This window comes from Durio zibethinus, chromosome 18 (assembly GCF_047325235.1).
Source record: "Durio zibethinus cultivar Kanyao isolate XHJ-2024 chromosome 18, ASM4732523v1, whole genome shotgun sequence".
Lineage (NCBI taxonomy): Eukaryota > Viridiplantae > Streptophyta > Magnoliopsida > Malvales > Malvaceae > Durio > Durio zibethinus.
The window spans coordinates 4,885,874-4,900,898 of NC_143179.1; the positions used below are offsets into that span (position 1 = coordinate 4,885,874).

Here is a 15,025-nt window from a genome sequence, read left to right on the forward strand (position 1 = left end):
TTAGAAATTTTAAAATTTTTTATTTAATACTAATATGATAATTGGTGATGTGACATTAATTAGATTTTTTTTGACACGTGTTAATATTTTATTAGATGTTCATAGCACATCAACAAGTGAACTAATGATGTTAGCCCAAAGTACTAAAGTGATGATAACATTAAAATTCGAGTGCTAAATTAATAATTTTATTTTTTTAAGTATTAAACTGATAAAAAATACATAATTCATGAGCTATTTTTATATTTAACTCTTTATTTTTCTAAGATGAAACTGCAAGTTTGGTTAAACTTTTCTGATGACACCAACAATCATCGTCCGGCCAGTAATATTATAATTGCTTTTATGGTATATAAAAGTTTAGGGTTATGTAAGGATTTCCCATTTCAGGATAAGGGCATACTTAGATTTTAAAGAAAATTTATATTAGATTTACAAATTGTATTTGTTGATAATAAGATTCGAATGTAGACTCTACAACCAAAGTTTTAGAATTTTACCAATTCAATTAACCCGTATGCATTTCAATTGTTGATTTATTTTGAAAAATAAGAAATACAATTGTTTAGAAGCATGAAGTTCACATGCTTTGTTCTTTCTCATGTCAAATGATGATTCTATTATTGCCATTCTAAGTAGCTACCCTTTGTCTTCTCTATTTCATCACTTTTACTTCTATTTTTAACTATTTTATTCGTATAGATTAACATGCATTTAACATGCATGACTGTGCACTCTACAAGAGTTCATTGTTGAAAACTGGTGGTTTAGAAAGTTGGCGGCTAATTGTCAAGAGGTTTGGCAGACGTGGTTTAGTGGAGCCAAAAGTCAAAATTTCAGTCTCAAAGACAATTGTCGAGGCACAAGATTCAATTTGCTGTTCCCATAAATAGTGAGACATGATTTTTTCTCCCTTACACTTTCAATGGTGTTGCAATTGCTATCTAGCTGTCTAGGTGGACCCCTCTTTTGATATCTGATATTGGTTCCTTGAGAATCAAGATTGCCCTGACTAGTTGCTCTATGCTACTGTCCCTTATAAACAAGAATAACCGAAATGGGCTTATACACCCAGTTCAGTGAGAAATTAGTACGAGGGTGATCTTTCATTTGGTTAAACTAGTTTGTGTTTCAGAGCTTTGTAAGTTGTATTAATGGAAAATATTCCAGCATGAAATCTGGAGCAATTAAGAAGAGGAAGACAAAGACAATAACAACAACCACAACAAAGTCATAGCCTTGGACTATGGACATCTATTTTCTGCTTCAAAATTAACATATGCTGCAGTTTTGCTCGACCAGTTGTCTGCAACGATGGGCTATTTTTATGTAGTCCCCATATTTTTTTGGTAAAGAGAAGTTCAAGTGATGGGTAGCTATCCCGTTCTAGAGTTACGAAATGCACAGGTCACAAAGGAGTTACATAAGATTTACAGATTATCCAAAAAGAGGGATTGCTGACAGTAGAAACCGAATCTAAATCTTATTAGCAGAGTATTCGATTTTAACAAATTCAACCAATACCGTTGGTATAGTTCCCATATTAAAGATATGAAGAGAAGTAATAGTTGCATCAGCATTGACAATTCGTCAAATAAATATCATCTTGAATTTGTTGCAGCAAAAAGAAAAGAGTAACCATCTTAGTTTTCCATGATGTCATGAGAAACCCTTTAAGTTCCTTCAACCCTCAAGTTAGCAATGTCTGTTAGATATGTTTGTACTCATTTCCACAAATCCACACTTTCAAGAAAAACTCCTATCTTTGCAGAAAATTTAACAGTAACAGTTTTATTGCTTCCCTATCGAATGTATTAAACATTGAAAGAGTAAGCCGTTTATATAAAATTGAGGTTTCTAGGACTAGAAGTTTTTGTAGGTCAACGTCGAAGAGTCTTGGATATTGGAAATGTCAAGTTCTTAAGCGATTACAGGGCAGGTAAGGAGTTCGAGAAGCAGTAAACAGGTCAATCGGCCGTGTCACTGGCTAAAAATCAAGTGCTTAACATTCATGAAAAAGTTTGATATTTTGTGCGGAATTTGATCACCATCCCACAAAGGTATGCAGAGTTCAACTGATTTTGTAACTCTTAATGGCGAAGTAGTTTGGACAGCTTCAAAAAAAATATGGAATATTCAACACTTTTGAAATTTAGAATGCTATTAGACAGAGAAAACCTCAAGTGGATTGGCACAGGCTCATTTGGTTAAAGCTCCAGCTTTCATGTGCCTCCACACTATGTTGTAGTTGGATGGCTATTCTGGTCAAATTCCATATCTTGAGCAGTTAACAGAGTTGGGGCATATCTATGCCTAGCAGTAAATGTAACTTTAATTCAAGAAGATTGCAGCAGGGACCATTTATTCTTCTCTTCTTCATGGTGTTCCAAGCAAGTATATGTGGCACACAATTTTGCAGGCTTGGCTTCGCATATTCAGAGGCAGATTGAATGGTAATTGTCTGCAGAATTTCATTGGGCAAAGGAGTTGAAAAAAGGGAAATTCTTTGCAGGCTTGGATCTTAATATATTTGCATAGGTCCGACTCAATCAAGTCCATTGTTCCTTTTTCTTTTGTATAAACCCACCTTTAATACCAAAATCAAAAGGGTTAGAGCCGGCCTTCGGACATCCCAAGAAATTTTTTAAAATAATAATAATAAAAAAAGCTAGAATGACGTTCTGTTGAGTGTTGACATCATCATAGATTTGATGTACTTTGGTTTTTGCATTAATTTCTCCTTTAAAAGAAATTTCTCGCAGGCTTCACTTGCCATGGCTGCATTCGAAGATCAGCATTAATAAAACTTGACGTCAGGCTAGAAATCAAGGCTGTCTTGCCAATCCAACACTATCTTCATGTTTGTTTGATTGACAATCCAACATCATATATTTTGGCCACACTCCGGAAACCTCCCCTGTCTTCATCAAATCCAAAGAACAATGTTAAACAAAGTTCTTTTCAACCATTGTTCTGAAACATATTCAAATAATATTTTATTTCTTACCTTATATTTTCTGAAGTAAAATAAAAGATATAATATAATCAAATTTTTCGCAAATGTCAAGTTAATATGATCAATAACACATAAACAAAATCAAAGATTACGTCAACAATATTAACAATTTGGATTTGACAATGTTAATAATTTAACTGATATTATTATATATGTATAGTAAAAAATTCGATTTATATGAATTATATTGTAAGAATTGAATCCTAAATTTTATTTGATACATGAATTAATTGCATAATTTGAACACCTAATAATACCTTTGAATTTTGACAAAGAAACTTTGTGCATAAGCAATCTGCTAGATTTAAGAACCAACAGAGCCTAAGTACATGATCAAAAAGACTTTGCATAATCTTCTACTAAAATACTATAATTAGTCTGTTGCTTGCCCTTTCTCTACTTTAATTTTACACAGTATGTTTTGAGTAAACTTTCCAGGGTTTTTGCTCAAACTCACTTTAAGCTAGCTTCACCTAATTTTTCTCTTTCAGGATCTAGCTCATCCTCTTAGTCTCTCATTTGGTTGGATTTCGGACGTGGCATAAATTAAGAACAACAAAATGAGCAAAGCAACTTTAGTTTTGAGTTTTTCTCCCCAGATGAAGCCTATACCAGTGTTACCATAAGTCAATGAACCTGGCCTGCCGAAAGTGGACTTCGTAATCTCTCTAGAACTTTTGAATTAGGTTAAATTACATGTTTTTCCACATGTAACCTCGGTTTTGTAGTAGAATAATTTAACAAGGAACAAGTTACTTCACCGAACATACATAACCGGCAGCCGGGTATGTCACTGATCACTGGTCACTCCAGAAAGGGAAGAAGGAAGGAGGACAAAGAAGCACCATCCTATCATTGCCTTTTTTTTTAATCTTTGTTGAAACAAAGAAAAAAACCGTAGTGTTTATTAGCAAAAATAAAGTAAAAACAAAGTGATATCCAAGTGTGACAGTAGCTTTATAATTCACAGCAAGGCTCAGATCAATTACATCTATGTATCCAGAAAATGAATCAAGTTTTTATTTAAACACAAAAGATCACTCCATGATCAATATCATAATATATTATGAAAAAACTTCCATATAATGATGCTAATAAATACTGACAGTGAAATTCCGCAAGTAAAAAGAGGCTATACCGACCGATTTGAACACACTAGGTATACACTAAAAAACGAATGAAGTCTTTCTGCCTGTCTAGGTATAAACTGATCACATAATATCTCACAAAAACAGGCAAAGTGTTAACATAATTAATAGCAGAACAAAACCAAGAAAATGGACATGAAGATAAGGGGAAGGGTGGCAACAAGGGATGAAGCTGAGTTAGGAGGGGTTGAACCGCCGCTGGGGGTGTTGGGGCTTGATCCAGGTGTAGAAGGAGTAATGGTGCCATTTTGGACATCGACCCTAAGCTTTTGGCCAGCGGCACAGTGACCGGAGAAGCCGCAAATGTAGTAGTGGTAACCAGTCGTGTTAAGGGTAATTATTGCCGGTCCGTTGGTATAAGTGAAGATGGCGTTAGTAGCGGTGCAGGAGTTGTAAGAAGCTTCTGTCACCACGGCAACATCGTGCTGTCCGGTAGGAAAGTCGAAAACTGCAAAAAGTTGGACAGTCTTCGTCACAAAAACTGATATATTATGTATATACAAATCCTGGAACTGATTCTGTCCACTCCAGGCGCATGATTCTCCAAAGTAAACAAAAGAATAGAACAATATCATAATTAAGTCGGATTTGGTGCTAAGAAACTCACCAAGAATATCCCCAACCACGAAGTTTTTATTGTTAGTCCAGTTACCATAGAAATCGGCATTATTGGTAGGCCTTTGCCAACCAGTGGAGTCTCCTACTGTGTAATTTGTAGCTAAAGTGCTCTGCAACAAGGTTGCAGCCAAAACTACAAAAAGTGCTGCCATGCTGATTTTCCTAACCATTTTTCTCTCTGTATATTTGCTGTGTTCTCTGCAAAACAGTCGTCCCTAGATCTCTGTCCCTCTCTCTCTTTCTACTGCAAGAATGTGTGTTGGTTTATCGTTTCTCTTCCCTTAGAGAGTATTATATATTGAGTGGTGGAGAGTGACAACTTTCTTAATTGGAAGTTGTTGAAGAAACTTTTGGGTCAATTAATCACAAGCCATGTATGAAGAATCACATAGTTTTTCATTGATTTACTATTTAGGGGGTAGTTGTTGAATGCTATCCACATCGGCAAACCGAGTCAATCCAACGAAGGGGTCCATATTCACAGTCTTGACCAGTACATTTTAAAAACAAACAAACAAAAAAAAGAAAGCTAAGGCTTGCCAAAATCGCTACACCGTCCTTCCAATGTCTGAAAGTTTCAACACGGGAAACGATTGGATGAAACCAGCTGGGGATTTTTTTTTTTTGTTCCTATAAATTTGCTTTATAGCACTGCGGCATCGGTTAAAGAAGGAAAAAGATCATTTTCCAATGGCCAAAACCAAGCCTTTCAATGGATTGAACTCCCATTTCTCTGAAACCTGAGTCTTACTTTATGAAATGGTTTTGACACATACTAACATTTTTTTATTTGGTTGAGAAAGAAATTAATATGCATCAATTACCTTCAACCTTTATAAACCATCACCAAAATCTTTTGGAGAAATTTTTAAACTCCAGCAAATGCTTGGCTCCATGGATTGGTTGGACTTGGAGCTCTAATATTCCTTGAAGAAACAGAAATCATAGCATGGATTGAGCTCCATTATGTAAGTGTGAATGGGGCCTCTAGGACATTTATGCTTTAGAGATCAATTTTAAGTATAAATTTGCCAGGTGTCCTCTGCTTTAAAGTTTTTACTTCCAATTGCCTCTCTCGAATTTCATTAGTTTGTCAACTTTTACTTATATTCAGATTACATAAATCTTTAAACATTTTTTTTCATTTAATTATATTTTTAAATATTTATTTTCAACCCAATTAAACTTTCAATTAAACAAAAATAAATGTTAATGGTTGACCAATTTTCATTTAATAAAAACTTAATTAATAAAAAAATTTTAATAATTATTAAATTTTTATTTAAGGATTTTTTTTGCCCTTTAACCTTATTTTTTTTTAAAGCAATTATTTTCAACTTTAAAAATCTTCCAACCCCCTTGCTTTTAACATTTTGTGGACCAGCATGCAACATTAGCAAGCAAAACCGTCCATTATAAAATACTCCTACCAATTATACAATGCTGGACACTTTTTAAATCTTAATCTTTTTCATCGGTTTTGAAATTTTTAAAGAGAAAAATAATTCAATGAAAGCCCATATTTTCTTCTCAAGAAACAAGTTTGAATTTTTTTTTTCCTTAAAATAAAAAAGAAAGAAAAACTCTCAATAACTAAAAAATTTGTAAACTAAGATGTCGTTTATTTAATATATTCTCATTAATTCGTATCTTATTAATGTCTGATCTTATATTTTTTCTTACTCAACATAATGAATGAATAAATGAATAAATAGTTAATTATATATAACGAATAGTATGTCATCATAGGATGTTAGCTCAAGTAGTAAGAGAATTTTTTTTTTTTAATTGGGAGAAAATAATTTTTTTATGTATTAATTAAATTCAACGTAAATAAATATATTTAAATTGTCTTAAAAATATATATATATATATATTAAATGAAATTTAAAATTCTCTTATCACTCAAAAATTATTATTATATATATTATTCCTTTGATATATTGCTTTTGTTTTGCTGTGGCCACCATTGTCAATTGTCTAAGCTTCAAATTGATCTTTTGAGCCGAAGATGGAGGTTCCATTTCATCCACGGTCCAAATTTTATTTAGGGCTGTTGATCGGTCACCCTGACATCATGCAACATTCAACCCACATATCATGCTATTATTTATTTTCTTCTTTAATAGTATTTAAATTTGAACTTATCTAAAAGAAAATGAAAGCTTGTTTATAAACGAATAAAATCTAACATAGAACTGGGTCAGGCTTATATACGATGGAATTTGAATTTATATTTAAAAACAAAATGAGATGTCTTTAACATTGTGACAATGTCTCATCGGTCATTCATATGTATTCTTATTTATAGTATAGATTATTTAGCTTTATTATTACTCTTTGGAAAAAAAAAAATTATTTGGGGAGACAATTGGAAGCAAATGTAAAGGCTTGGAATTCATAAATAATATATTTTAAAGAAAAGGAGCACCAAATCATCCCACGAAAACTATTTATTTTTTGTTCTCGAGTTGGCAGGCAAGGCATAAACAATGTTCGATACAATTGCAAATGAAACATCTGGAAACCAAATGTTTCAGCTTTCACAATATAATATTAATTAATTAAATATATGATTTATTTCCTAATTCCTTGCAGTCTATTTTGATTTTTTCGTCCCTAGCAATTTCTTTTTCTTCAATATTTAATCAATGATGGGATTGAGTAAAATAGGTAGCGAAAGTGGTTCCAAACTTCTAATAACATTGAAAATAATAATGAAAGGAAAATTAAATATGATGATAAAATTATTAAAATTAATGATAAAATATGTGTTTAAATGTAAATATAATAATAACGACGAGATTAAGTATGACAATCACATGTTCCGTGATTGTCGTAATTAATAAAAACTCTTAATTTTTATTTTCACGCTAAAACAATCGCCTGTCATATGCAACGCAATCGACTGTTCTATAATTTAATGAATCACTAGACCTTTACTGCTTCAATCGGTGGTGGAACTAACTGCATAATGAGATAGTATCCAAATATAATTCACGAAAAAGTTGCCCCAAAAAGAATTGGATTTCATCCCACAGGAATGCGATAGAATCCAAATCACCCTGCCTAAGTGTTCACCTTCATATATTCTAACATTTGGCGATGATTTCTGACTCTTTCTCTTCAATAAATAATCAAAGTTTTAATTAACTGAAACTCTTCAAAATGTACTTTTAATATGATTTTTGTCGTGTGAAAAGGCTTATGTTCTCTTAACAACTCCAACTAGTCAGCACAAATTTAGAGTATATATACTAAATCTTGATCAGGTATTTATATAAAAAAAAAATACATGCAATAGATGTGTGACATGACACCTTGCTTAATATTTATTATTATATAATATTATAATTTGGTCTCACTATCACAAATATCATAAATTTGATCACCCTAAGTAAATCTAATGAATTATACATTTTTAAAGATAAAAAAAAGTTGGTGAGGATAAATTTTCAAGGTCAAATAAAAGGAAAAAGATTAGCAAGGGTAATAAAGTATATAAATAAAGCCAATGAACCAAAAGAGTGGTCTCCATTGGTGTTATAAGTCACAATCCATTAGGTCATTAACCTTTTTTATTTGCTACATAGAAATTCAATAGGTTAGATATTGGCATACCTCTTTTTCCATTGTTTTTGTTGATTTTTAATCTTTACAATCTTTTGAATTGGATTTAGTGCAAAATAATTAGTAATTACTATAATGTTAGTGAAAATTTATTTTCAAGGTCAGTTGCTTTTAATATTGTTTCTGATTAAAAAAAAAAAAAAAAGATTGATATAAGTTTAAGTAAAGGTTTTTTTTTTTTTTTTTGCCACTAACTAACTGAGGAGTGTTTAGTACGGTGACTGTACTCACATTTCTAGGATTTTAATCGGTGAGAAATAAATTCCTAATAAATTCCTATGTTTGGTATGCTATATTTTAAGGAATGCAACTTTTTTATGAGTATCACATTCTCACAAAATATGCTAATGTAATTCTTTTATAGCATGTTTGGTTGGAGGGAATTATAATTTCATTTACCCTATTTTTCTTATAACCATTTTCTTTTATTGGTTGGTTCTTTTTATTAGTAAAAAATAGTTGTTTCATGAAATATTAATTTAAAAAAAAATAGTAATTCTTATTCTCTCTTAAGAATTGTATTTCTTTGTCCATAAGGAATTGAGAATAATATTTTTGTCCATCAGGAATTGTTATGTTCCTCCTACTTTCTAATTTTTTAGAATATTAATTCCATTCCTCTTTTATTTAATTCCGGCGGACCAAATGTGATATCAAGGAGAGGGAAAAAGTTACTTTATCCTCTAATGAGAAAGCAAAACACCCCCCTACGAACACTTTCTCATATATATATATATATATAATGTTGTAATATTATTTTCTAGCAATTTAATTTCCAATATTATTTTCTAAAACCGAGGCCCAAGGATTTTCCATTGCTGCTATACATACTTCCCTTTTTGTTGATTTCCACCTATATTTTGATTGAATTTTAATATTTTTACACTTTAAATAACCATGAAAATAGCTCTTTAAATTATCTCTAGTTTCCTTAAGTTTGATGCATAAGCAATAAGGACAAAGATTGAAAAGAAGCTTAAAACCCCCAATATGTATATACACCAACTACAACTGTAAGAGAGATTTGTTGCGGCGCAAGAAATATGCATTTTCTGAGATCTGTGAAGAAATAATCAGCAATTTCCAGCATGTGTTTCCAATGGTACAAAAATCAGGTGTATTTGTTTTTAATTCTCTGAAGTATGACATAAAAATAAGTAATAAACCTATGACATAAAAATAAGTAATAAACCTGTAGGTATCGAATTTCTGGGTGCTGGCTTGGCATCAAATTGCAGAACAGAATGAGCTCCAACACGTGTTCAACCACTATCTTGGAAACACAAGCAGTAATGCAGTAGAGAATGTTAATATTATGGCATAGGAGCTAGACCAACCGCGAGCTTGAATATCCTGCAAAAAAGTGCATATAAAAATACAATCTTTTACTTTTCCTGTGATGTTGAAAGAGCAAGTTATTCCAAACAAGTGAATCACTAAAGCACATATATTTTATGTTCAAGGCTAAATTTTCTCAAGTTTTAAGCAGAAGCAACATTGCTTATTCCATTCATTCACAAAGAAAACGGATATATGCATAATAATTGAAGGGAGATCTTCTTACAAACTAAACAATGTACGAAATAAAGCCACCATAGACTACCCTTTTTTGTCTATTAATCAAATGGTATATCTAGGGTCTGGAACGAAAAACTATTGGCAATCAATGAAGAAATTTTATCTTCATAGTTTTAATACTTTTTTATCTTATTTTTCCTTTCATTTTTAATTGGAATTATTATTGAACTTGCTGCATTTGCGAAGATGTGAGGTGGGAAGGGACATGATTTGGCAATTAGTAAGGTCAATTCTAAATCAAAAGGATTCCGATAGGCTGATTCGCTTTTCATCCTTCCAACTGTACTGGGAGAATAAGCTATCTATTGGTCCCAATCCTCTCGTGCAACCAAACTCAAATATGCTTCACCCCTTTAGTTGTTTCCAATCATTTAATTTACTCACCAATGGGGGATTTTTGTTCATGCTATCAAGAAATCAATCCCACAAGGTAACTAGCATGAATAAAGTACCAGTAAGTTGAAGATTTTGTAGAACATATGGTATCTAAACAAAATGCTTCTTATTGAAGGAAGTGCTTTCCATGTAGCATAAAAGCAATGGTATGATTTTTCAGTTGTACTTGATAAAAGTCCTTGTGCATTGTAAAAAGGGATACGCAGTACACACTTGACAAAGTAAATTGACTGCAAAAGGCTATTTGATAGCTGAGCTGAACAAGAAACTTCCTTTCACACAGGATGTTGTGAGGAAGTAATACAGGAGGATCACTACCTAAGAATTTTAGGCATAGAAATTAGGATTTTGTTAATCTGTTACTTTATTTGTTTATGACTTGCACCATTGCCTTTTGAGGTTTAAGCCTTTCCTCTCCTATAAAAACTTGTTATTATGATTTTTGGATTATGATTTTTGGACTTTAAGACTTGATTATTGGAATTTGAAATCAGAAATTCTCTCTACGCTCATTCTTGTTCATCTATCTGTCTTTACTTTCTCTCTTTTCTCTCCTCTCTATCCTCATCGTGTTCTTTCTCTTCAAGCTTCATTAGGAAGTCAAAGAATATTTCATGGAAAGGAGTTCAAAAATAGAAATCAATCATTTAAACTAAGAAATAATTGGATCTTAGGTGTGTTCAGACATAAATAAGGCATTTACATTTAAAAAAAAAAAAAAAAACTATATACCAACCAATTTTTAAGAACATGATGAGAAGCATAAAAGTGGTGCAAGAAAGGCATTATGAAGCTATTCAATGCAATCAAGAAGGTATAGAGATGTTAGAAGGAGTGTATTCATGTTTGGGGCAAGTTATGTAGTGCAGGCTAGCAAATAGGGTCTCTGTTGCTTCATAAGAAATGCAAAGGTGACAAACTACTAAGCAGATAGTTAAGGAGAAGATAAATCAGACTCATAAAGTGGTTGGGTCAGCAGCATCACATAGCCTCTTCCATTAACAAGAAGAAATTGTTATTAAGGTCTGTCTTTCTCTTCAATTAATAGACATTATTCCTAATGCTTTCACCACGTCTAAATTGTAAAAACAAAATTGTCCAGGTACCACTGCTATCTATCTATCTATCTATCTATCTATCTATCTATCCATCCACCCAATTTCACTCCAATGTAATTTATTCACGTGGAAACCAAGGCAGAGAACATAAAATAATTAGCACAGCAAGAATGTGACAAATTTCTAATGTTCTAAGAAGATGCTTCTTCTGTCTGAGAATACTCAAATCCAATCTGTAAAATGTTAAATATCTAAGATGACATATGTCAAGGGTGGGAGGAAACCTCATACCTTTGAAGAAAACAGTGATGAATCTGCAGATGAAGATTGAAGTCCTTGAAACCCAATATCATACGAGATGCTCCCATCAGGTTTAAACAGTCCAAAATTCCTCTCAGAAGTTGCTCCAGGCTTCATATTTTCATTAAAGATTGCAAAAATATATGCCTTAACCACAATTTTTGGCCTGAGTGGAGTTCCTTTCATCTTTGCCAGCCTTTTTCGCAAGTTGTAATTATATGTCCTTGCATTATTTGTTGTTGCTGCAGATTCATTCTCATCTCCGAGTGAAGCCCACCCAGTCTCTGTGACGATGACTTCCATCTTTTCAAATCCAGCATCTTCTAATGCAGCATAGGCTGCATCAATCTGAGCATCAAGCAGGTTATCGTAATGCAAATTAGTTTTCGGATCATTCACTCCCTCTGTTGGTAGGAAGAGAGCATAATTAATATCAATATGCTCTTGACTATACATGTAAGCTAGAAATGGGTAAGCATTTAAACAGAAGGGGGAGCCAATTTGTGAGAAAAACTCTAAGAGTGGCTTCATGTACTGAACAACATTATCTCGGAAAACACATGATGAGGGAGGGAAGGAATTAACAAAAACAGCCTGTGAATGTGCCGTGGTAATCTGAACTACATCACTTAACTTAAGCTTATTTACTGCATTGTAAACATTCTTAACTGCACCCACAAGAAATCCCGAATATTCATCATTCCCTCCTAAGACTTCGTTCCCTATAGCGATCCCACGAATATGTGTATTAGGAAGATACGCCAGCACATTGTCCTCGACCCAATTCATAGCATGATCTGCATTGGCACTAACATCTCTCAGATTTTCATTTGGGAGTCCAACCACAATTTCCAGCCCTGTCCCACTAAATGCTTCGAGGACACTGTGATTAGCATCATAAATTCGAACATTCTTTATTTTTGCTGCCCTAAGAAGTGTTACAACTTCATCAGGTGAAGGGATGTTATCTGCAATTCTTCCATAATTAATACCATATGTTCCAGTGAAAGCTTGCACAGACACAGATGCTGGAGAAAAGAAACAAAAATAGTTTTTTAAGTCATTTATTTCCAAGCACCATGTAATAAACGTGAAGACAATGATAATAAGAATAATATTCACTGTTCAAAGACAGTTACTAAACTCAGATAACCATTATGGTCAATGTTTTGGTATGAAAAGAAAACTACAGCCGATATTTTCCCTGATTTTTGGTAAATGCATCTCACATCCTATAATTCTTCAATAATATAGTAAATTGTTTGATGATCAATGAAATAAATGGAATTGTTTATGTTTTTTTTTGGTAAGATTTCTAGAAATTAAGATGCCCATCATAAATTGTAGGAAACAATTATCTGAAGCACCATTTGCACTGAATACATAAGCAAGTTCTCAAACTGATAGAAAGACAGGATGGAAAGAAGAAAGCTATCAAGGAAGAGAGAGACACACACACGCAGACTGTTTAACTAATAGCAGATCAATAAATGTTTATACACAAGCAAAGTAATTTCAGCATGGAAAGCGAATGAATGCCATTAACAACTGAACACTAACACATAAAAGAAAGGTTATACACATAGTAAAACCATCCTTATGGATGAAGCTATACTAAAGAAAACTCTCATATTTTAATGAGACTTGGATCAAACATTATCCACCAAACTGGATTCCTATATAATCCACCAACCCTCACAAGATAATAATAGGATTCAAATGCCAAATCCAACTAAAAGATATAGCAATTGAAATATAAGTGCAGTCTGAACAAGCAAAAAAAGTACTTAGATAATCATAATATAAAAGAAACAGTAAATTTATTTTTTTATATAAGAAATAAGATAAATTTTCATTCAAAAGAGCAGTTTCTCAGTTGACAACATCTTTTTTTTTTTTTTTTCTCAGAGGAGTTGAAACATTCACCTCAGCTTACAATTATCAAAATATAAGAACAACCCAACAAAATTCGCCATTAAAAAACCAAGACCCCAATTTTAAGATAAGGTAAACCTTCAGCAGGAAAAGCTGTACACACTGATTCAAACAATTAAATTCAACAAATTCTGAGATCAACCCACTTCAGACAACATCAAAAAATTAACAAAAAAAAAAAAAAAAACAACAAACAAATTGAATTATAAACCTTAAAAAACCAGAGTAAAGGAGAAAGTACCCATTGCAGCAAGATATACAAGGAAGAATAGATGAACACCAATACTTTTCATTGCCTTTTCTTTCTTTCTTTTTTTTTTTTTTTCTTCAAAGAAGAATCAAGTGATCCAACTTTTGGAAACGATCCTTCCAAGGGAAAGACAAAAACACAAAACCAAAATCGAAATTTGGACAAACTACTTCAATGCAATGCTCCTCCTAACTCTGGCATGCCATATCAGGAAAAAAATTCTCCCTTTATACTTCACTTTCTCTCTTTATAGCATACTCTCTCCAGTTTCCATGCCATTTCTTCAACTAAAATCTGGGAATGAAAAATTGTAGAGTGATTTTAAGACAGAGAACAAAAGTTTTGGTTTATGGCGGTCGTTTTCTTTGGGACTTTGCTGAGAGAGAAAGGGGTTTCGGCCTTGGGCATTTGATTGAACTGAATTGTTGAAGTACTGGCTTCGTTACTGCTCCTTTTAAATAACTTACAATGTTTTTATTACAAAAATTAAAAAAAAAAAGATTATGTGGGTTTTTGGTGTTGAATTTGATGTCGTTGGTCAATGCTTAGTGGCCAATTTGGAATTGTTGAACTTCGATTTTTTACCCACTCGCTTGCTCTAAGCCTGCCGCCACGCTCGCTGGCAAGAATTAAAAAGCTTTTTTGGTTATATTAATACGTATCTTTCTCTGCTGTGATATCATAAATTTTTTTACTAAATTAATAATTTTAACTTTGCTTCTTACGATTCAGATTTTAAAAAGTTCATACCAATTTTTTTTTTGTTTTGGTTTTATATAAGCACATGTTTTGATCTTGGTTTGTTCCAAGAAATATAATCGATAAGTTTAAAATATTTTCAGTGAAACCTTCATGAAAAGAAAAGAAAAACCGAGATTATTGTATTAAAAATCTCTTTTAACTTGCTAATTGCTAACAATTAAGATATGTTTCAGTGAATTTTGGATTAATTTAATTAGCTTATATAATTATTTTAAAAAATAATATTTAATAAATATAAAATTTAAATTTTGATACTTAAAATATTTATTTTTATTTTTTAATTATATATTTTTTTATAAAAATTGCTTTAGTAGAGAGTATAAACCAAAAAGTA

The 15,025-nt window shown here is 32.2% G+C and overlaps 2 protein-coding genes across 3 annotated transcripts; both read right to left on the reverse strand.

Moving 5' to 3' along the window:
* Positions 1 to 4,012: 4,012 nt before the first annotated feature.
* LOC111300306 (stellacyanin-like) lies at positions 4,013 to 5,915 on the reverse strand. The gene is made up of 2 exons (XM_022895941.2): positions 4,772 to 5,915; positions 4,013 to 4,612 (listed from the first exon to the last, which is right to left on the reverse strand). The coding sequence occupies exons 1-2, from the start codon at positions 4,950 to 4,952 to the stop codon at positions 4,269 to 4,271; spliced, it is 525 nt and encodes a 174-aa protein (XP_022751676.2). The 5' UTR covers positions 4,953 to 5,915; the 3' UTR covers positions 4,013 to 4,268.
* On the reverse strand, positions 4,493 to 14,371 carry LOC111299040 (glucan endo-1,3-beta-glucosidase 14-like). Of its 2 annotated transcripts, XR_016329642.1 has the most exons (4): positions 13,921 to 14,359; positions 11,736 to 12,772; positions 9,605 to 9,765; positions 4,493 to 4,612 (listed from the first exon to the last, which is right to left on the reverse strand). XR_016329642.1 is itself a non-coding variant. In XM_022893936.2 (3 exons), the coding sequence occupies exons 1-3, from the start codon at positions 13,970 to 13,972 to the stop codon at positions 9,682 to 9,684; spliced, it is 1,173 nt and encodes a 390-aa protein (XP_022749671.1). In that variant the 5' UTR covers positions 13,973 to 14,371; the 3' UTR covers positions 9,471 to 9,681. The 2 variants fall into 2 exon arrangements, 1 of the variants encoding a protein (XP_022749671.1); XM_022893936.2 differs by lacking the exon at positions 4,493 to 4,612 and having other exon boundaries at positions 9,471 to 9,765; positions 13,921 to 14,371.
* Between the last annotated feature and the right edge of the window lie 654 nt (positions 14,372 to 15,025).